Source organism: Myotis myotis, unplaced genomic scaffold, assembly GCF_014108235.1.
Source record: "Myotis myotis isolate mMyoMyo1 unplaced genomic scaffold, mMyoMyo1.p scaffold_m19_p_4, whole genome shotgun sequence".
Taxonomy (NCBI): Eukaryota; Metazoa; Chordata; class Mammalia; order Chiroptera; family Vespertilionidae; genus Myotis; species Myotis myotis.
The window spans coordinates 13,728,573-13,750,188 of record NW_023416346.1 but is presented as its reverse complement, the minus strand read 5'-3'; the positions used below and the strand labels follow the sequence as shown (position 1 = coordinate 13,750,188).

Genomic DNA, 21,616 nt, shown 5'->3' with positions numbered 1-21,616 from the left:
TAAAGTGACTGGCAATAGTAGCTCTCTAGTACACAGTAATTTTTATTAATATTATTATTAGAGTATTGCAGCTCATAAAACTAGGCACCTCATCTTCATCTTTGCTTTCCTCTAATCTACCTGCCACACTGCTCCCAGAAGCTATGGATACATATGTTCATTTGATGAACATATCTAAAATGCAAATCTGTTTGTATCATTCCTTTGTAATAAACTCTTTTAATAATGGATCCCTATAATTTTTATGCCAACATAGCTCATAAGCACCCCTTCTTCAACCCAGGCCACTTCTCTGCACTTTACTCTGTGGTCCAGTCACACTGAATTTCCTTTAGTTTCTATAATGTATTATTACCACCTCCTCCCTCATTCCTCTGGCCTTCATCTCTCTCTCTCTCTCTCTCTCTCTCTCTCTCTCTCTCTCTCTCTCTCCCTCCCTCCTTTCCTCCCTCACTCCCTCCTTCTTTATCTCCCTCTCTCTCCCCACCTTATTCTCTATGAAACATTTTTTCCTATCTTTTACTCTAATTTAACTCTTCACTTCTTCTTAGTCTCAGTTTAAAAGTGAATTCCTCTGGAATTCATTGTGGCTATTCTCCATAGACTCACTTTATTGTTCCTTCTAGATGCTCCCATACTACTCTGTGCTTCCTCAATCATAGCACTTATTCTACTTTACTGTCATGATTTATTTGTTTTCCCCAACAAAATATAAGCGAGGGCAGAGACCTCATCTATTCTTGCTCATCACTGTGTTCCTAGTTTTATGATGAATTGTGTCAATTCATGAATACCTGCCTTTGTATATGCTATTTCCTCTGCCTAGAATACCCTTCTGTACCTTACCCTATACCTACACTTTCTTCAAGATTCAAGATATAGAATAAGCATTGCCTCCTTTCTACAACTTCCCTTGATGCCGCCACGTGATGTTGGATGTTCTTGCACTGTAATTCTAACACATTTTGCACCTCTCTCTGTTTAAGGACTTTTATATTATTGTGCAGCTATCTCTGCACATATCTGCTGTAGCCATTGGACTGTAAGTCATTAAAAGCATGACATGTGTCTTATTTATCTCTATAGATCAGCACTTATTCCCAAATCCACAAACATGATAAGCACTCATAAATGGGTTGAATGAATGATTCAATTCAATGGGATAAAATCTAGTTAAATTTAATGAGTACTTATAGCTCATACTAAAATAATCACTGGAACTGTTTTACTGTTATATATTATGCAACATTCATATACCATAGGTATAAAGAAAAATGCAATGAACATATGTATCCATAGCTTCATCAATAAATAAAATGTCATTAATAGAAATGCAGTTCCCTATATATTCATATCTGATAAAATGGAAAATTCATAAACATGTGCATCACTTTGATCTGGGTTCTGTTCATTTTTCTATATCATTCCAATTTTAGTATGTGTGCTGCTGAAGTAAGCAGCAGGTAATGAGCTTTGGCCTGCATTTTTATGGTTGTCTTGAGGTCTCAAGATGAGACAAGACAAAGCTTCATTCTCAACTGCCCTAGTTACACAGCCATGCAATCCTTGGTAAAATTTTTCTAACAAACTATCATTCTTTAGTTTTTTCATGGAATCCAGATATAATTTCTGAGGATCAAAAATAATAACAGTAATGTGGTAGAGTAACAAACACTTTCTGAAAAATTCTAAGTGTTCTTCAGACCTTATCCAATTCGTGATTTTTATGTGTCTGCAAGAAGGTAGCAGCCACATTGTTACCTGAATGAGAAAACAGGTAATTTGTATCTTATAAAAAGTCACCAGATGAATAAATCGTGGTGTCACAAATAGAGCCAAGCATTTATTTTCAGTCTTGAACTTAGGTCTCCCTCTGGACCCATTGTCCTGGGTCCAAGGTGAAGCTTATACTGTGTAAGGGAACCAATGGCTTCATCATGTTTCTAAACTTCTGTACCTCCTCTACTCTGTACTTTAGAATAAGCACAAGGTCATTCTGCACAGACTCCTATCTTCCTAAACTTGTCCAATTCAGACTAAAATGAAGAGCCCACTGGTCATCTTCTTCCCATTCATCCAACTCTATCTTCAGGTGGCTAATCCTTTATTCAACTTCATCTTCTGCCTTTCTCAATAAGCATCCTCAGTCTTCTTTATAATTCCACATCTCCATCCCCCCAGGACCCAGGAGTTTTCATTTGCAGCTACACCCAGGCTTTTGTGCAGGGAGGGAAGTGCGGACTTGTGGTACCTAAGGAGACTGCGGTGGGAAGCATTATGGGGAGATTTGCCAAAACAGCAGCCAGGGGCATTTGGTTGTAGGCCCCCAAACCAAAACGGCCATTTTTCCTGAAAGGAGCTAGCTGCTCCCAGTAGTTTCATGGTGGGAAAAGAAAAAAGACCCACTCTAGTCAACACAGCCTGCCCCACCTGCATGATCCCTGCATGCCACACCCTGCATTTTGAGCTTTTCAGAGGAAACAAAAGCAGAGGCCAAGCTTATGGGTTTGAACAGTCTCAAGGAGCCCTCAGTGACAGGACAAGGGCAGAGGGGGTCTGCCCCAATATCCTGGGAACCAAACTGATATTTTCCCCACACAGGAGAACTGATAAAAACTCTTTCCAGCTGATTCTCTCTGCCAAGCCAAGGGCAGAGTTCTATTTTGGGAAACTCATGGAAGAGTAGCTCTGGGACAGGGAAACACACCCACCATATTCCCTGAAAGCTAAACAGCACCTCCCCCACCTAAAGCCCTTTCAGAAACAGACTATTGAATGATTAAGATTGAAAGCTGGCTAGCAGGCAAAGGCGGGCCAGAGGTAGAGCCCAAAGAACTAAGGGAAGTTGCTGACCCAGCCCTGGGCCCCATGATGCTAACAAACCTACATTAGAGAGCAGATTGGCCCCTTCTGCTTGCAGCCAAGGCCTGTGGATACAGACACAAACTGTGGATTGCTTGGAGCTTCCAGCAGGATTCAGAAAGCAAAAGGACAGTGTCTGACAATGATTAGCACCTAAGTACCTAACAGGAAGTCCAGAATTGGCAGGCAGAAGAGTAGGATCCAAAGGGAGCCTGGGGTGGGGGCAGGCTAGAAGATGTCAAAGGGGGAAAAGGGGGGACATATGTAATACTTTCAGCAATAAAGATTTTAAAAAATAAATAAAAGATATAGGGTTAGGCAAAAGTAGGTTTAAAGTTGAGAGTACACAAAATACGGAGGTTATTCTTGTATTATTATCTACTAGAGCCCCGGTGCACGAATTTGTGCATGGGTGAGGTCCCTCAGCCTGGCCAGTGATCAGGGCCGATCGGGGCCATTGGGCTCAGCTGGCCGGGGGGAGGGGCAGCAGGAGGTTGGATGTGGGAGTGCACTGACCACCAGGGGGCAGCTCCTGCATTGAGTGTCTGCCCCTTGGTGGTTAGTGCACATCATAGCGACCACTCAACCAGTTGTTTGGTCATTCATTTGTTCGGTCGTTCGGCCACTTAGGCTTTTATAAATATAGATTGACTAGAGGCCTCGTGCATGAGTGGGGTCTGTTGGCCAGGCCAGCAATCGGGGCCAATTGGGGGGCATGGGGAGGAGCCATGGGAGGTTGTCCAGCAGTGGGAGGGGTAACGGGAGGTTGGCTGGCCACCCTGATCTGGGCCAATGGGGCTGGCCTGCCAGGGGGAGGTTGACTGGCCGCTGGAGTTTAGCTGTGGGAGTGCACTGACCACCAGGGGGCAGCTTCTGCATTGAGCGTCTGTCTCCTGATGGTCAGTGTGCACCATAGTGACTGGTTGTTTGGTCGTTTGGTAGGTCACTTAGGCTTTTATATATATAGATACAAACAATGATTTAGTTTGTAGTTATTTTCCATACAAACAACTGTAAAGCTTCTTTTGCCTAACCCTGTATATCATACTTTTCTACTCCCAAAGCATAAAAACCATCACAATCCCCCAAAGCACAAAAACCATCACAATTTTATGTTTCTGATGATTCATTATACATTGTTTAAAACAGCATTCACCAACCGGTCGTCCGTGAGGTCTGAAAGGTTGGTGACTGCTGGCTTACAAGATATAGATTTAAGTTCTTCGGAAACTTCACTTATATCAAACTCCTCAGCATTCCAAGACCATGTGGCATTAAACATATGCTGCTGTAATTTTGCATATATATATATTAGCATTGTATGTTTCAGAAAATATCCATCATTAGCCTACATGACTCTCATAACCTGCATCATAGTAGTTCGTTTTTACAGTTAAAATTAGCCTATTCTGACTGTCACAATGTTCATGCCTATGTATATGGCTGTGAGTCTGTGTATTTAAGTGTTCTTGATAATGTATATGCATTATATTAGTGCTCATGTGTCTTGGAGTATGCAGCATTTATACATCATGAACATATATCTCTGTGTTTTTTAGAATGTTCATATGGCCAACTCTCAATTTATATGTGTATCTATACTAGTATATATATGTCCATGAGTGTGTATATCTGCAAATGTGTTAAGAGTACACACCTATGTGTGCATTTAAAATCTGTAAACTTGAAAGAATTTTCAATGGATAGCCTAAAACATGCTGCTTTAAAACCTAGTCGTACCCACAAGTATATTTTAGAAAGGGATATCACTTTCTGACCTCATTGTGTAGAGGAGGGTTCCATTGTCTATCAGTCTGAGCAACTTGTTAGGTGTGGTCATGTTATGGGCCACCGATTTCTTCCCATTGTGAAAGAAGGTGTCAGGGGTCCAGATCTTACTAGCCAGAAGATTGTTCAGTGGAAGGACCTTCATCGGTCCATCAAATTTCAGTCTTTCATCATGCCATGTCTGTCGAAAAAATACGTCAATGGTGTACTCCTAGGGACAAAAAAGAGAGAGAACAATGTTTGAGTAGAGTTCTAGTAAGGACGCAGTGTCCTTACCAAATATTAATTACCTTGCAATATTTCCTCTGATGCAGAGTTGCAGCAGCCTATTAACACTAGTTACGGTGAGTATAACAAATGATTATGATTGAAAAATAATGCCATGGAGATCAGTAAGTAAGTAAGAGATAATGTATCTGACAAGATTTTGCTTAGGAAAGTCACTGCCAATACTGCCCTGCACATCATAAAAGCTAACCACACTGAGCTGGTTTTCCTCAGTGGTTAGCGCATCAGCCTGCACACTGAAGGGTCCTGGGTTTGATTCTTGTCAAGGGCACATACCCGGGTTGTGGGCTTGATCCCCAGTAGGGGGCGTGCAAGAGGCAGCTGATCAATGATTCTCTTCTCATCATTCATGTTTCTCTCTCTCTCTCTTTCTCTCCCCTTTCCTCTCTGAAATCAATAAAAATATACTTTTAATAAATAAATAAATAATAAAAGCTAACCACAAGATCTTGTCTTATAAAAAGGCAAGAGCTCCCTTCACCATGTCGAGGCATCTCTAGTAAGGACAAATTCCTTACCTTGTCTGCTCCTACTAAATGATCCCATATGAACATGAAAGGCCAATATAATAATCACCACAAATACAAAGCTTTAAATTTTAGAACATATTTCATTTGAACCTCAAGTAAAAATGTTTGATGAATTAATATCTTAATATATTTAATAAATAAGGAACTCTTACAGATAAAAAGGAACAAACAAATAGAAAATGGGTAAATGACATGAACAGAAAATTCATGAAATGGATAAAAATGGCTAATAAAAATGAAAATTTTCAAAATTGCTGTTAATATAAACACAAACTAAAATAATAAATGTTCTATGTTTTGGTAACAGCAGACTAAATCATTTGGATGCTAAATCATTTAGTTATCATGACTAAATCATTATAACTATCAACTATAAAATTTGAATAAATAAATAGAAAGATAGAATGATAGACTATTTTAAAGCAATGGAAAGTGACTAATAGCAGGCAAATACTTGAGAAAAGTGTACCATTGAAAGATGGCAATAGCAATGGATTAAAATTACATTTGTGGCTTCTCTTTCTTAAAGGTGTTCCTCCAAACCTCGACTTCACATGTTATGATAACACAGCCTTACTGGCTCAAAGTGGCAAATAATCTGAAAATTTAGGGGTGAGAGTCCTAGAAGAGAGCCACAGTAGGAATGGTACCCTAAATCTGGGTATATACTCTGCCTGAAATCCTAGCTAACCACTATACTAACTATACACATATGAGGAAGACCTCATGTTTAAAAAATTCAGACAGAAACAATAGTGGAGTCTTCCACTAAATCACCGATAACAGAACTGTTCTGGATGGTGATTGTTTGACAGAAATTTTATTGGCATAATATCTCAGAGGAGATTGCTTAAGGCTGGCCAAAGAGATGAAAATTCAGGGGGAGACCCTGGAAGCAAGATAACCACTGAGAGGGTATGTCTCAAACTCTGAATACAAACTCTGTCCAAATCCTTGGCTAACCACTAAAGTACATAAAGCATGGGGGACACCTTTAGGTAGCCAGGCAAAATAAACAACCAGAAGCTGCTTAAAATCCATTAATGGCCTCCAATCTTACCTGCAATAAATTCTAATATCCTTCCCTTATCTAGAAAGCACTTAATAAACTGGCCCTTACCTTCCTCTCTGAGCTCTTCTTCTTTTTTATTGTTGACAGTATTACAGATGTCCCCTATTTCCCCACTTCCCTCCTCCAGCCAAGCCTTCATCACACTACTGTCTGTGTCCATGTGCTATGCACATATGCATACAAGTTCTTTGGTTAATCTCTTCCCATTTCCCAACCCCCTTCACCTCTTACAGCTGTCAGTGTGTTCCATGTATCCATGCTTCTGTTACTATTTTTTTTCATCAGTTTATTTTGTTCATTAGATTCCACATATAAGTGAGATCATATGTGGTATTTGTCTTTCTCTGGATTATTTCACTTATCCTATCTAATAAAAGAGAAACATGGTAATTAGCCATACCTCCGCTACCCTTCCCATTGGCTAATCAGGGCGATATGCAAATTAACTGCCAACCAATATGGCGGCCGGCAGCCAGGCAGCTTGAAGTGAAAATGAGGCTTGCTTACTTCAGTGACGGAGGACTCCAACGTTCCCTGCCTGCCGCTGCTGGCTTCTGAGCTTGCAGTTTGAAACATTGTTACCAATAGAGAAGCTAAACAAAACCCCAGAAACCTGCTTTCAGCCTGCTGGGAACTCAAGAGCTGGAGTTGAAACAGTGTTTCGATTATAGAACCCAAACAAACCAGATACCTGCTTTCAGCAGCAGAGGCCTAAGAGCTGGAGCCAAGCCTCAGAGCTAAAGCTGGCCCAGAATAAAAAATAAAAATAAAAAAGGAGCGGTTGGGAGCTTCAGTCACCCACCAGCCTGAAAACAGCCCTCAGCCCCTCACCCAGACTGTCCAGGCACCCCAGTGGGGACCCCCACCCTGAAGGGTGTGTGACCAGCTGCAAACAGCCATCATCCCCTCATCCAGGCTGGCCAGGCACCCCAGTGGGGACCCCCAACCTTAAGGGTGTGTGACCAGCTGCAAACAGTCATCATCCTCTCATCCAGGCTAGCCAGGCACCCCAGTGGGGACCCCCACCCTGATCCAGGACAGCCTTCAGGGCAAAACAGCCGGCCCCACCCATGCACCAGGCCTCTATCCTATATAGTAAAAGGGTAATATGCCTCCCGGCACCAGGATCAGCGTTACAGGGGGCAGCGCCCAGACCCCCTGATCACCCTGCGGCTCTGTGTGTGACAGGGGGCGAGGCCACAACCTCCCTATCCACCCTGCTCTGTTCGTGACAGGGGAAAGCGCCCCAACCCCCTGATCATCCCTGCTCTGTGCCTGATAGGGGGGAGCTCCCCAACGCCCTGTTCACCCTACGGCTCTGTGTGTGACAGGGTGCGGCGCCCCAACCCTTTACCCTCCCCCCACAGGCCCTGCTATGTGTGTGACGGGGTAGAGCCATAACCTCCCTATCGGCCCTACCCTGAGTGTGACAGTGATGGTGCTCCAACCCCCTGATTGGCCCTGCTCTGTGAATGACAGGGGGCAGTGCCCCAACCCCCTGATTAGCCCTGCTCTGTGCGTGACAGGAGGTGGCACCGTAACCTCCCAATCGACCCTTCCTTGAGTGTGACAGGGGGTGGTGAACCAACCCCCCAATCGACCCTACCCTGAGCGTGACTGAGGGTGGCATCACAACCTCCCAATCCGCCCTGCTCTGTGCATGACAGGGGGCGGCGCCCCAACTCCCCATTCAGCCCTGCTCTGAGCCCGACCAGGGGCTGCACCTAGGGATTGGGCCTGCCCTCTGCCACCCAGGAGCAGGCCTAAGCCAGCAAGTCAATATCTCCCGAGGGTCCCAGACTGCGAGAGGGCACAGGCCGGGCTGAGGGACCCCCTTCCCCCCGCAAGTGCACAAATTTTTGTGCACCGGGCCTCTAGTCCTGTTTAATAAAATATAAACATGCAAATTGGTGTCACTCCGCTACCCTTTCCATTGGCTAATCAGGGCGATATGCAAATTAACTGCCAGCCATTATGGCGGCCGGCAGCGAGGCAGCTTGAAGCCAACATGAGGCTTGCTTGCTACAAGTGACAGAGGACTCCAACGTTCCCAGCCTGCTGCTGCCAGCCTTTGAGCTTGCAGTTTGAAACATTGCTACAAATATAGAAGCTAAACAAAACCCCAGAAACCTGCTTTCAGCCAGCCAGGATCTCAGAGCTGGAGTTTAAACAGTGTTTCGATTATAGAACCGAAACAAACCAGATAGCTGCTTTCAGCAGCCGAGGCTTGAGAGCTGGAGGCAAGCCTCAGAGCTAAAGCTGGCCCAGAATAAAAAAAAAAAAAAAGAAATAAAGGAGCAGTTGGGAGCTTCAGTCACCTGCCAGCCTGAAAACAGCACTCAGCCCCTCACCCAGACTGGCCAGGCACCCCAGTGGGGACCCCCACCCTGAAGGGTGTGTGACCAGCTGCAAACAGCCATCATTCCCTCATCCAGGCTGGTCAGGCACCCCAGTGGGGACCCCCACCCTGATCCAGGACACCTTTCAGGGCAAACCAGCCGGCCCCCACCCGTGCACCAGGCCTCTATCCTATATAGTAAAAGGGTAATATGCCTCCCAGCACCGGGATCAGCGTGACAGGGGGCAGCGCCCAAACCCCCTGATTGTCCTGCAGCTCTGTGTGTGACAGGGGCAGGGCCACAACCTCCCTATCCGCCCTGCTCTGTTCGTGACAGGGGAAGGTGCCCCAACCCCCTGATCATCCCTGCTCTGTCCCTGATAGGGGAAGCTCCCCAACCCCCTGATCGCCCTGCCGTTCTGTGTGTGACAGAGTGCGGCGCCCCAACCCACTGACTGGCCCTGCTCTGTGTGTGAGAGGGTGCGGCGCCCCAACCCCCCCTCACCACGGGCCCTGCTCTGTGTGTGACGGGGTAGAGCCATAACCTCCACATCGGCCCTGCCCTGAGTGTGACAGGGTGCGGCACCCCAACCCCCTGATCTGCCCTGCTCTGTGTGTGTCATGGGGTGGTGCCCCAACTCCCCTATTGGCCCTACTCTGTGAGTGACGGGGGAAGCTCCCCAAACCCCTGATCAGCCGTGCTCTGTGCATGACAGGGTATGGAGCCCCAATCCCCCTGATGGGCCCTGCTCTGTGAGTGACAAGGGGCAGCTCCCCAACCCCTGACCCACTCTGCTCTGTGTGTGACAGGGGGTGGTGCCGCAACCTCCCCATCGACCCTGCCTTGAGTGTGACAGGGGGCGGTGCCCCAACCCCCCAATCGGCCCTACCCTGAGCGTGACTAGGGTGGCATCGCAACCTCCCGATCTGCCCTGCTCTGTGCATGACAGGGGGTGGCGCCCCAACTCCCCATTCAGCCCTGCTCTGAGCCCAACCAGGGGCTGCACCTAGGGATTGGGCCTGCCCTCTGCCACCCGGGAGCAGGCCTCAGCCAGCAGGTTGTTATCCCCCGAGGGGTCCCAGACTGTTAGAGGGCACAGGCCGGGCTGAGGGAACCCCCCTTCCCCCTGAGTGCACAAATTTTTGTGCACCAGGCCTCTAGTCTATAATAATAAAAGTGTAATATGCTAATTAGACCAGACAGCCAAATGACCTTCCAGACATTTTTTTGGATGACCTTCTGGATGAAGCTGGCCTGCGAGGGCTGAGGCAAGCCACTGCGGCTGTAAGGGCCAAGCCCCTTGCATGAATTTCATGCATTGGGCCTCTAGTTTCACTATAATGGTCTCTAGCTCCAGCCATGCTGATGCAAAGGGTATGAGATTCCTCTATTTTACAGCAGCATAGTATTCCATGGTGTAAATGTACCACAGCTTTTTTATCCACTCATCTGCTAATGGGCTCCTGGGATGTTTCCAGATCTTAGCTATTGTAAATAATGCTGTTGTGAGGGGTGCATATATTTTTCTGATTGCTGTTTCGGGATTCTTAACACACTGTATGTGGGAAATGTATTTATATGTTTTACGTATTTATATGTTTTACATATTTATATGTTCTACCAGTGTAGTAGAGCGCGGGACACATATTAATACATTTTTTATAGACTAGCAGTAGAATGTGGGTAACGTATAAATACGTAAATTAAAGTTATCGTAATTTTACTGAACGTTGCCATTTGCACAAAAAAATAGCAAAAATGGCCCGTGCCACCTGTTAGCATGCAATAAAAACTACCCACAAACAATGTGTTTAGATATATTCCCAGAAATGGGATGGCTGGGTCAAATGGGAGTTCCATTTTTAATTTTTTGAGGAAACTCCATACAGTTTTCCAAAGTCACTGCACCAGTCTGCATTCCCACCAGCAGTGCACGAGGGTTCCCTTTTCTCCACATCCTCACCAGTATTTGTTGTTTGTTGATTTATAGATGGCAGCCATTCTGGCATGTGTGAGGTGATATTTCATTGCCATTTTAATTAGCATCTCTGGGATGATTAGTGACATTGAGCATTTTTTCATGTGTCTGTTGGCTACTTGTATGTCCTCATTGGAGAAGTGTCTATTCAAGTTCCTTGCCCATTTTTTAATTGTATTGTTTGTATTCCTTTTTTGAGTTGTATTATTTCTTTACATATTTTGGAAATTAACCCCTTATCTGATTTATCATTGGAAAATATGTTCTCTCATACTGTGGATTCCCTTTTCATTTTGGTGATAATTTATTTTGTTGTGCAGAAGCTTTTTAGTTTAATGTAGTCCCATTTGTTTATTTTTTCCCTTGTCCTAGGAGATATGTCATTGAAAATTCTGCTACATGAAATGTCTGAGATTTTACTTAATTTTCTTTTTTAGTTAAATTTATTGGGGTGACATCTATATATATAAAAGTCTAAGTGACCTGCAGACCGGCTGACTGACTGGTAGCTATGACGTGCACTGAACACCAGGGGGCAGACACTCCAACCGGTAGCTATGACAGGCATTGACCACCAGGGGTCAGATGCTCAATGCAGAAGCTGCCGAGCTGCAGTGACTTGGCAGCTGTAGTTCTCCAGTGATGCACCTGGAACCAGAGAGGAGGGAGCCCAATTCCGAGGTGCATCACCCAACAACCGCCCTCTTGCAATCTGGGACCCTTTGGGGGATGTCAGAGAGCTTGTTTTGGCCGAATCCCCACAGGTCAGGCAGAGGGACTCCACCGGTGCATGAATCCGTACACTGGGCCTCTAGTTGGTTAATAAGATTTTATAAGTTTCAAGTTTTCATTTCTATGATACATGAACTGTATATTGCATTGTGGCCCCTCACCAAATGGAATACTACTTACCCATAAGAAAAGATGAAATTTTGCCATTTGGGGTGGATGGGCCTTGATTATATTATGCTAAGGAAAATAAGTCTGAGTTCATTTTTAACCATTCTTCCCTCTACAGATTACCTAACCTGGCTTTTCTCTTCCTCTAGCATACCCAGCATATTCCTGCTTAAGGATTAGGATATTACATACTTTATTGTCTAAACTGGAACACTTTTGAGAGTGATAGGAGGTTTTATCAACAATTATACCAGTACAACAGGTATAAATCAGGACTGTGCCAGGTAAAATGTTAGAACTAGACTGCTACATAAAACCAAGATCCTGAAGGACTCAACCTCAGGAAAAAGGTTAATTACATAAAATGAACTAGGCAAAACCAGTCTACAAAATGAAAATTCAGAAAGAAAACATGTCTATCAAAGCATGAATTATGAATGAAGAAGGGTTTAGAAGAAGCATTTTTACTGAGATTTAACAACCTGAGGCCTAATCTTATATGGGATTCATATTAAATGTATACTATCTGCCTGATTTGGGGCTTTTAAGCAGAAACATTAACATAAAATTGGTCTAAAGATGGGGATACCTTTAGATTGACTTGCAAAAGCAAATACAAAAACACTGTGGAGGGACATGACTACAAATAAATGCTTTCTGAAAATCAGATCACAATACACAACAACAAATGCCTAAGGAAATGGTCATGAGCGAGAGTCAGCTGATATACTAATAACATATAACTAAATTAAACCTTCTCCAATAACTTTATAACAGAATAATCAAACATATTATAAGGGAACTATGATTAAGATGATACAGACATAGGAGAAATCAAGATGGCGGTATAGGTAAACATCAGAAATTGCTGCCTCGCACAACCACTTCAAAAATACAACTAAAAGACAAAACGGACATCATCCAGAACCACAGGAAGGCGGGCTGAGTGGAAATTCTACAACTAGAAGGAAAGAGAAAAGCACACTGAGACTCAGAGGAGGTGCGGAAATAAAGTGCAGAGGTACGGAGGTGCACATGGAAAGGACTGGCAACTGAGGACGCGGTTGTCTTTTTCAATCGGGAGGGAGTCTCAAGCTCCCGACTGCTCTGAACTCCAGTTCCGGGCGAATCTCTGGGGACCCAGACTCATATGGGGAGTAACTGGACTGTCTGGCATCAGTAGGAACTCGAGGGCGGCTTTCTCTCAGAGGTGCTTGCAGCGATTACCATGGGACACTGAGACCCATGACCTCTTAGGGCAGGACTGAGGATCTGCCATAGCTGTTTTCTCTGCTCTGTTGATTCCCTGAGACCCCACCCAACCCAAGCTGTGCACAGAGGCTTTTGCATATGAACGGCCTGGCCTTTGCAATCTAAAAATTACCTAACAAACTGCAGCTGGGTCAGAGAGACCCAGAACTTCCAAAAGAAGGCCCAAGGCCCCACAGCAGCTTGCATTGCTTCACAACTGGGCCTCATCTGGGCACCTCCAAACCCCAAACAAAGAAGAGGAATCTGAAGATCTCTCCATAGCTCCTGCTGGGTAGCCTCAGGCAGAGGCTAAATTAGCACCTCCTTAGAGATCCAAGAGCCAGTGTACCCAGTGGTCAGAGTGAGACCATCCAGATTACAACTCCTCAGATCCATAAGGGACACACTCAGGGGGCAGACTCAGGGAGCACCAAAGCCCCACTGAAGCAAGTCTTGCCCCAGAAGGGTGTCTCCAGCACAGAAGTTCTCCCACTGTAGACACACCTGATTCTCACAGACAATTGGCCTGGAGGTCAATTCCTCCCAGTGATACCTACAACAATCAAGGATTAACTACAACAAGACTGTGCACAAAGCCCACAAAGGGGTGCACCAAGAGTGTCCACCTCAGATAATTGGGGAGGCTGAGGCACTGGGCCCTATAGGACACCTAGCACAGAAAGCCACTCTATCAACACAGGGAAGCATAAAAAATGCGGAGACAAAGAAACAGGTCACAAATGACAGAAATGGAGGAAATCAAACTACTGGATATAGAGTTCAAAACCATGGTTATAAGGTTTTTCAAGAATTTTCTAGAAACTGCTGATAAATTTACTTAGACCCTCGAGCTTATGAAAAAGGACCAACTAGAAATTAAGCATACACTGACTGAAATAAAGAATAATATACAGAGATCCAACAGCAGACAAGAGGATCCCAAGAATCAAGTCAAAGATTTGAAATACAAAGAATTAAAAAACACCCAACCGGAAAAGCAAAAAGAAAAAAGAATCCAAAAATATCAAGATAGTGTAAGGAGCCTCTGGAACAGCTTCAAGCATACCAACATCCGAATTGTGTGGTATCCAGAAGAAGAGAGAGAGCAAGATATAGAAAACCTATTTGAAGAAATAATGACAGAAAACTTCCCCTACCAGGTGAAAGAAATAGACTTACAAGTCCAGGAAGTGAAGAGAACCCCAAACAAAAGGAATCCAAAGAGGACCACACCAAGACACATCATAATTAAAATGCCAAGAGCAAAGGACAAAGAGAGAATCCTAAAAGCAGCAAGAGAAAAAATTCAGTTACCTACAAGGGAGTACCGATACAACTGTCAGCTGATTTCTCAACAGAAACTATGCAGACCAGAAGGGAGTGTCAAGAAATATTCAAAGTGATGAATAGCAAAAACCTACAACCAAGATTACTTTACCCAGCAAAGCTATCATTCAGAATTGAAGGTCAGATAAAGAGCTTGACAAATAAGAAAAAGCTAAAGGAGTTCATCACCACCAAACCAGTATTATATAAAATGTTGAAAGGTATCCTTTAAGAAGAGGAAGAAGGAAAAAAAGGTAAAGATACAAATTATGAACAACAAATACACATCTATCAACAAGTGAATCTAAAAATCAAGTGAATAAATAATCTGATGAGCAGAATAAACTGGTGAATATTATAGAATCAGGGGCATAAAAAGTGAGTGGACCTACTATTCTCAGGGGGAAAAGGGGTGTGGGGAGTGCGGGAAGAGACTGGACAAAAACCATACACCTATGGATGAGGACAGTGAGGGGGGTTAAGGACAGAGAGTGGGGGGCGAACCGGGTGGAGGGGAGCTATGGGGGGAAAAAAGAGGAATAACTGTAATAATCTGAACGATAAAGATTCAATTAAAAAAAAAACATGATACAGACATCAAAGGATATATTGAGAACAATAGAAAAAAATCCAAACATTATGGAGTAAGATAACGGTTCTCAACCTGTGAGTCACAACTCTTTTGGCGATCCAACAACCCTTTCACAGGGGTTGCCTAAGACCATCCTGCATATCAGATATTTACATCATGATTCATATCAGTAGCAACATTACAGTTATGAAGTAGCAATGAAAATAACTTTATGGTTGGGTCACAACATGAAGAACTGTATTTAAAGGGCCAGAAGGTTGTGAACCACTGGAGTAAGAGCAAGAAAAAAGATTTTTTATTTTTTTTAAATGCCTTTATTCTTTTTAAAAAATTTTTAATGCTTAAAGTATTACAAAGAGTATTATATATGTGTCCTTTTTTTTCTCCCCTGAACCCTCCCCTACCCTCCCATGCCCCCCAGTGTCTTGTATCCATTGGTTATGCTCATATGCATGCATACAAATCATTTGGTTGATCTCTTAACCCCACCCTCCCACCCCCCAACCCTCCCCATCCTTCCCCCTGTAGTTTGACAGTCTCTTCGATGTTGTTCTGCTTTTGTATCTATTTTAGCTCATCAGCTTATAATTGTCTTAATTATCCATAAATGAGTGAGATCATGTGGTATTTTTCTTTCATTGACTGGCTTATTTCACTTAGCATAATGCTCTCCAGTTCCATGCATGCTGCCGCAAATGGTAAGAATTCCTTCTTTTTTATAGCAGCATAGTATTCCATCGTGTAGATGTACCACAGTTTTCTAATCCATTCATCTGTTGATGGGCACTTAGGCTGTTTCCAGATCTTTAGTATGGTGAATTGTGCTGCTATATACATAGGGGTGCATATATCCTTTCTGATTGGTGTTTCTGGTTTCTTGAGATATATTCCTAGAAGTGGGATCACAGGGTCAAATGGGAGTTCTATTTTTAGTTTTTTGAGGAAACTCCATACTGTCTTCCATAGTGGCTGCACCAGTCTGCATTCCCACCAGAAGTGAAGGAGGGTTCCTTTTTCTCCACTTCTTCTCCAGCACTTGTTGTTTGTTGATTTGTTGATGATAGCCATTCTGACAGGTGTGAGATGGTACCTCATTGTTGTTTTGATTTGCATCTCTCAGATGATTAGTGACTTTGAGCATGTTTTCATATGTCTCTTGAATTGTTAAATGTCCTCTTGAAAAGTGTCTATTTAGGTCTGTTGCCCATTTTTTTTATTGGATTGTTTATCTTCCTTTTGTTAAGTTGTATGAGTTCCCTATAAATGTTGGAGATTAAACCCTTATCGGTGATAACATTGGCAAATATGTTCTCCCATGCAGTGGGCTTTCTTGTTGTTTTGTTGATGGTTTCATTTGCTGTGCAGAAGCTTTTTATTTTTTATGTAGTCCCATTTGTTTATTTTCTTTTTAGTTTCCAATGCCCTAGGAGCTGTATCAGTGAAGAAATTGATTCGGCATATGTCTGTGATTTTCTTGCCTTTGGATTCCTCTCGTATTTTTATGGTTTCCCATCTTAAGTTTAAGTCCTTTATCCATTTTGAGTTTATTTTTGTGTATTGTGTAAGTTGGTGGTGTAGGTTCATTTTTTTGCATGTATCTGTCCAATTTTCCCAAGACAATTTATTGAAGATACTCTCTTGACTCCATTGTATGTTCTTGCCTCCTTTGTCAAATATTAATTGAACATATTGGTTTGGGTCAATTTCTGGGCTCTCTATTCTATTCCATTGATCTATATGTCTGTTCTTGTGCCAGTACAGGCAGTTTTGAGAACAGTGGCTTTATAATACATCTTGATATCTGGTATTGAGATCCCACCTACTTTGTTCTTCTTTCTCAGGATTGCTGCAGCTACTCGGGGTCTTTTTTTTATTCCAGATGATTTTTTGGAGCGTTTGTTCTAGATCTGTGAAATATGTCATTGGTATTTTAATGGGAAGTGCGTTGAATTTATAGATTGCTTTGGGTAGTATGGACATTTTAATGATGTTGATTCTACCAATCCAAGAACATGGTATATTCTTCCATCTGTTTATGTCTGTTTATGTCTTTCTCGCTCTCTTTTTTTCAAGCTCAATTAGTTTTCTGAGTAGAGGTCTTTTACCTCTTTAGTTAAGTTTATTCCTAGGTACCTTAATTTTTTTGGTGTGATGGTAAATGGGATTGCTTTTTTAGTCTCTCTTTCTGTAAGTTCACTATTGGTGTATTGAAATGCCATAGATTTCTTGGCATTAATTTGTATCCTGCTACGTTGCCAAATTCATTTATTAAGTCTAATAGTTGTTGGATGGAATCTTTAGGGTTTTTTATGTATAATATCATGTCATCTGCAAATAAGGAGAGTTTTACTTCTTCTTTTCCAATTTGGATTCCTTTTATTTCTTCTTCTTGTCTAATTGCAATGGCTAATACTTCCAGTACTATGTCGAACAGGAGCAGTGAGAGTGGGAATCCCTGTCTTGTTCCTGTTCTTAGGGGAAATGGTGTTAGTTTTTGTCCATTGAGTATGATGTTGGCTGTGAGCTTGTCATATATGGCTTTTATTATGTTGAGGTATGATCCTTCTATTCACACCTTGCTGAGAGTTTTTATCAAAAATGGCTGTTGGATTTTGTCAAATGCTTTTTCTGCATCAATTGATATGACTATGTGTTTTTTTCTTTCAATTTTTTATGAGATGTATCACGTTTATTGATTTTTCGGATATTGTACCATCCTTCCATCCCTGGGATAAATCCTACTTGGTCATGGTGTATGATCTTCCTGATGTACTGCTGGATCCGATTTGCTAATATTTTGTTGAGGATTTTGGCATTGATGTTCATGAGGGATATTTGCCTGTAATACTCTTTCATTGTGTTTTCATTCCCTGGTTTTGGTATGAGGGTGATGCTGGCTTCATAGAATGAGCTTGGAAGTGTTCCTTCCTCCTGAATTTTTTGTAGTAGTCTGAGGAGGATAGGTTTAAGTTCTTCCTTGAATGTTTGGTAAAATTCTCCTGTGAAGCCATCTGGCCCTGGGCTTTTGTTTGCTGGAAGCTTTTTGATGACTGCTTCAATTTCTTCTGTAGTTATTGGCCTGTTGATATTTTTAGATTCTTCCTGATTGAGTTTTGGAATGTTGTATTTTTCTAGGAATATGTCCATTTCCTCCAGGTTGTCTAGTTTGTTGGAGTAGAGCTGTCCATAGTATTTTTTAACAATCATTTGTATTTCTGTGTGGTCTGTTGTTATTTTCCCTCAATCATTTCTGATTTTGTTTATTTGGGTCCTCTCTCTTTGCTTCTAGGAGATCCTGGCTAGAGGTTCATCAATCTTGTTTATCCTTACAAAGAACAGCTCTTGGTTTCATTGATTTTATGTATTATTTTTGCTCTCTGTCATTTATTTCTACTCTGACCTTTATTATCTCCTTCCTTCTGCTCACTCTGGGCTTTTCTTGTTGCTCTCTTTCTAATTCTTTGAGTTGTAGAGTTAGATGATTTCTTACCATTTTTTCTTGTTTTTTGAGGTAGACCTGTAGGTCTATAAAGCTCCCTCTCAGGACTTCTTTCATTGTGTCCCATAGGTTTTGGATTGTTGTATTTTCATTGTCATTGGTTTCCAGGATGTTTTTAATTTCTTCTTTGATCTCATTGGTAACCCAATCAATATTTAATAACATGCTATTCAGCTTCCAAGTCTTTGAGTATTTTGGGTTGTTTTTATTGTAGTTTATTTCTAATATTATGCCATTGTGATCTGAGAAGATCCTTGGTATGATTTCAATCTTCTTGAATTTCGGGAGACTTTGCTTGTGACCCAATATGTGGTCTATTTTTAAAAATGTCTCATGTGCAGTTGAGAAGAACGTATATTCCGTGGCTTTGGGGGTGAAATGTTCTGAAGATTTCAATTAAGTTCATCTGATCTAGTGAGGCATTTAAGATTGCTGTTTCTTTGCCCATTATTTGTCTAGAGGATTTATCCAGTGATGTCAGTGGTGTATTAAAGTCCCCTGCTATGATTGTATTGTTGTCAATCTCTCCCCTGATATCTTCCAGGAGATTTTTCATGTATTTGGGTGCTCCTGCATTGGGTGCATATATGGTTATCATGGTTATATCTTCTTGTTGTATCGATCCCTTTATTATTATGAAGTGGCCTTCCTTATCTCTTGTTATGGCCTTCACTTTGAGGTGTATTTTGCCAGATATAAGTATTGCTACCCCAGCTTTCTTTTCCTTTCCATTTGCTTGAAAGATATTTTTCCATCCCTTCACTTTTAGTCTGTGTGAGTCCCTTATTCTGAGGTGAGACTCTTGTAGACAGCAAATATATGGGTCATGTTTTTTTTTCATCCATTCAGCCACTCGATGTCTTTAGGTTGGAGTATTTATTCCATTTATGTTTAAAGTTAATATTGAAAGGTACTTGTTTGTAGCTATTTCTATTTTTTGTGCCTGTTTTCTTTCTGACCTTTTTATTTCTTCTTTTTACACCAGTCCCTTTAGCATTTATTGCATTGCTGACTTGGTGGTGATAAACTCCCTTAACCTTTTTTTTTTGTCTCTGAAGTTTCTTATTTCCCCTTCAATTTTGGATGATAGCCTTGCTGGATAGAGTATTCTTGGATTCAGTCCTTTGCTTTGCATCATTTTGTAAATTTCTGTCCATTCTTTTCTGGCCTGATGTGTTTCTGTTGAGAAATCATTTGATAATCTAATGGGAGATCCCTTGTATGTAACTTTCAGTCTCTCTCTGGCAGCCTTTAAGATTCTCTCTTTGTCCTGAACATTTGCCATGGTAATTATGATGTGTCTTGGTGTGGGTCTTTTCGGGTTCACCTTGTTTGGCACTCTCTGTGCTTGTGTGACTTTTTTCTTCCTCACCTCAGGGAAATTTTCTGATATTATTTCTTCCAATAGGTTTTCTAACCCTCGTTCCTCTTTCTGTTGTTCTGGCACCCCTATTATTCGTATGTTGTTTCGTTTCATGTTGTCCCATAGCTCCCTTAGGCTCTCCTCCTGTCTTCTCATTTTTTTCTCCAATTGCAGTTCAGTTCGGGTATGTTTTGTTTCCCTGTCTTCTAATTCGCTAATTCGGTCCTCTGCTTCTCCTAGTCTACTGTTGAAACTTTCAATGGTGTTTTTTCTTACAGCTAGATCACTCTTCATTTCTTCTTGGTTCTTACATAAGTTATTGATTTTTTCATCCATTTCTTTTTGATTCTTACATATATTGTTGATTTTTTTCATCTGTTTCTTCTTGATTCTTGCATAAGTTGTTGATTTTTTTCCTTCATCTTGTTTATGCACTCTAGGACCCTTAATCTGAATTCTTTTTCTGACATGTTGCATGCCTCTCTTTCAATTAGCTGCTTTCCTGGCAAGTCCTCCACTTCTTTCCTTTGGGGGTTTCTTTGTCTACCCATGTTTGATCTCACCGACAGATCTAGATGTTGAGTCATTCAGGGGCTGCTCCTTGGGTGGCAGTGGCTCTTTGGGCTGTGGTTGCTCCTTAGGCGGCTGTGGTAGCAGTTTCTCCTCAGTTGGCAGCAGCTCCTCTGGTGGGTGCTCTTCACAGCTGTGTTCGCTCCTCTGGCTGGTGGGGTAGGCTTCTCACACAGCTGCTGTTCCTCAGACAGAGGGTGTGCTGATCACGAGGCTGCTGTTCCTTGGATGGGGGCAGGCTACACATGCAGCTGCTACTCCTTGAACTGGGGCGGACTGCTCATGTGGCTGCTGTTCCTTGACTAGGGCTGGCTGCACACTCTTGTTGTTCCTCTGATGTGGTGGGCTGCTTGTGGGGCTACTTCTCCTTGGACTTGGACAGGTTGATTGCAAGTCTGCTGCTCCTCGGATGGGGGTTGGCTGCTTGCACAACTGCTGCTCTTTGGATGGGAATGAGCTACATGCATCGCTGCTCCTCCTCTCCAGGTGTCTGGTTATGTGGCTTGCTCTCTAGCACTTTAGCCAGACTGGATAAAATTCACCTTAACAAGACATAACTCAAGGGGAGCAAAGCATGAATGTACTCACGACACCAATAACCCCAATATAAGTGACCACCTGAGAAAAGAGAATTAGGAGAGAGAAAAGCGAGTACAAATGATATCTAAGAGAGAGAGAGAAAAAAGAAAAAAAAGAAAAAGGGGAGAAAAGAAAAAGGAGAAAATATAAATATATATATGGAGAAAACACCACAAAACCAATAGATAAACCAAACAAATACAAACACCAAACACCCAGTAAAGAGTGTGAGGGCAGAATCTGTAGAGGCTGAGCTGATATACAGGAAATAAGGTTAAGAATTGGATAAATATGGGAAGGACCTCACTTTAGTATAGTGGAGGTAGAAAAGAAATGAGTGAATAAGAAGAGACAGAAAGGGAACAAAATAATATATTTACAAAAAAATTGATTCAAAAAATGGTATAAAAATAGAAAATAACAAGTAAAAATAAAATAAAATTGAATGATGAAAAAAATAATGTGAAAAGAAGTAGAAAATAAAGCAATGAACAAAAAAGGAGAACAAAGAAAAAAGCAAAAAATTGCAACAAACAAAAAAAGGGAAACAAAGAAAAAAGCAAAAAAAAAGAGCTACTAAAATAATAATAATAAAATAAAAATGAAAAATTGAAATGTCATTCCTTTGGCTGGCTTAAAATCCCAATTTTCTGGAGTGTCTGTGATTTTTTTTTTTTTT

The 21,616-nt window shown here is 42.1% G+C and overlaps 1 protein-coding gene across 3 annotated transcripts in view; it reads right to left on the bottom strand.

The window, feature by feature from the left end:
- GABRA3 (gamma-aminobutyric acid type A receptor subunit alpha3) overlaps positions 1 to 21,616 on the bottom strand; it is a 231,952-nt gene that overhangs the window by 97,250 nt on the left and 113,086 nt on the right. For all 3 annotated transcript variants that reach the window (XM_036305993.1, XM_036305992.1, XM_036305994.1), the window contains one exon: positions 4,641 to 4,861. In XM_036305993.1, coding sequence (XP_036161886.1) covers positions 4,641 to 4,861 — 221 coding nt within the window. The remainder of the gene's footprint in view (positions 1 to 4,640; positions 4,862 to 21,616) is intronic.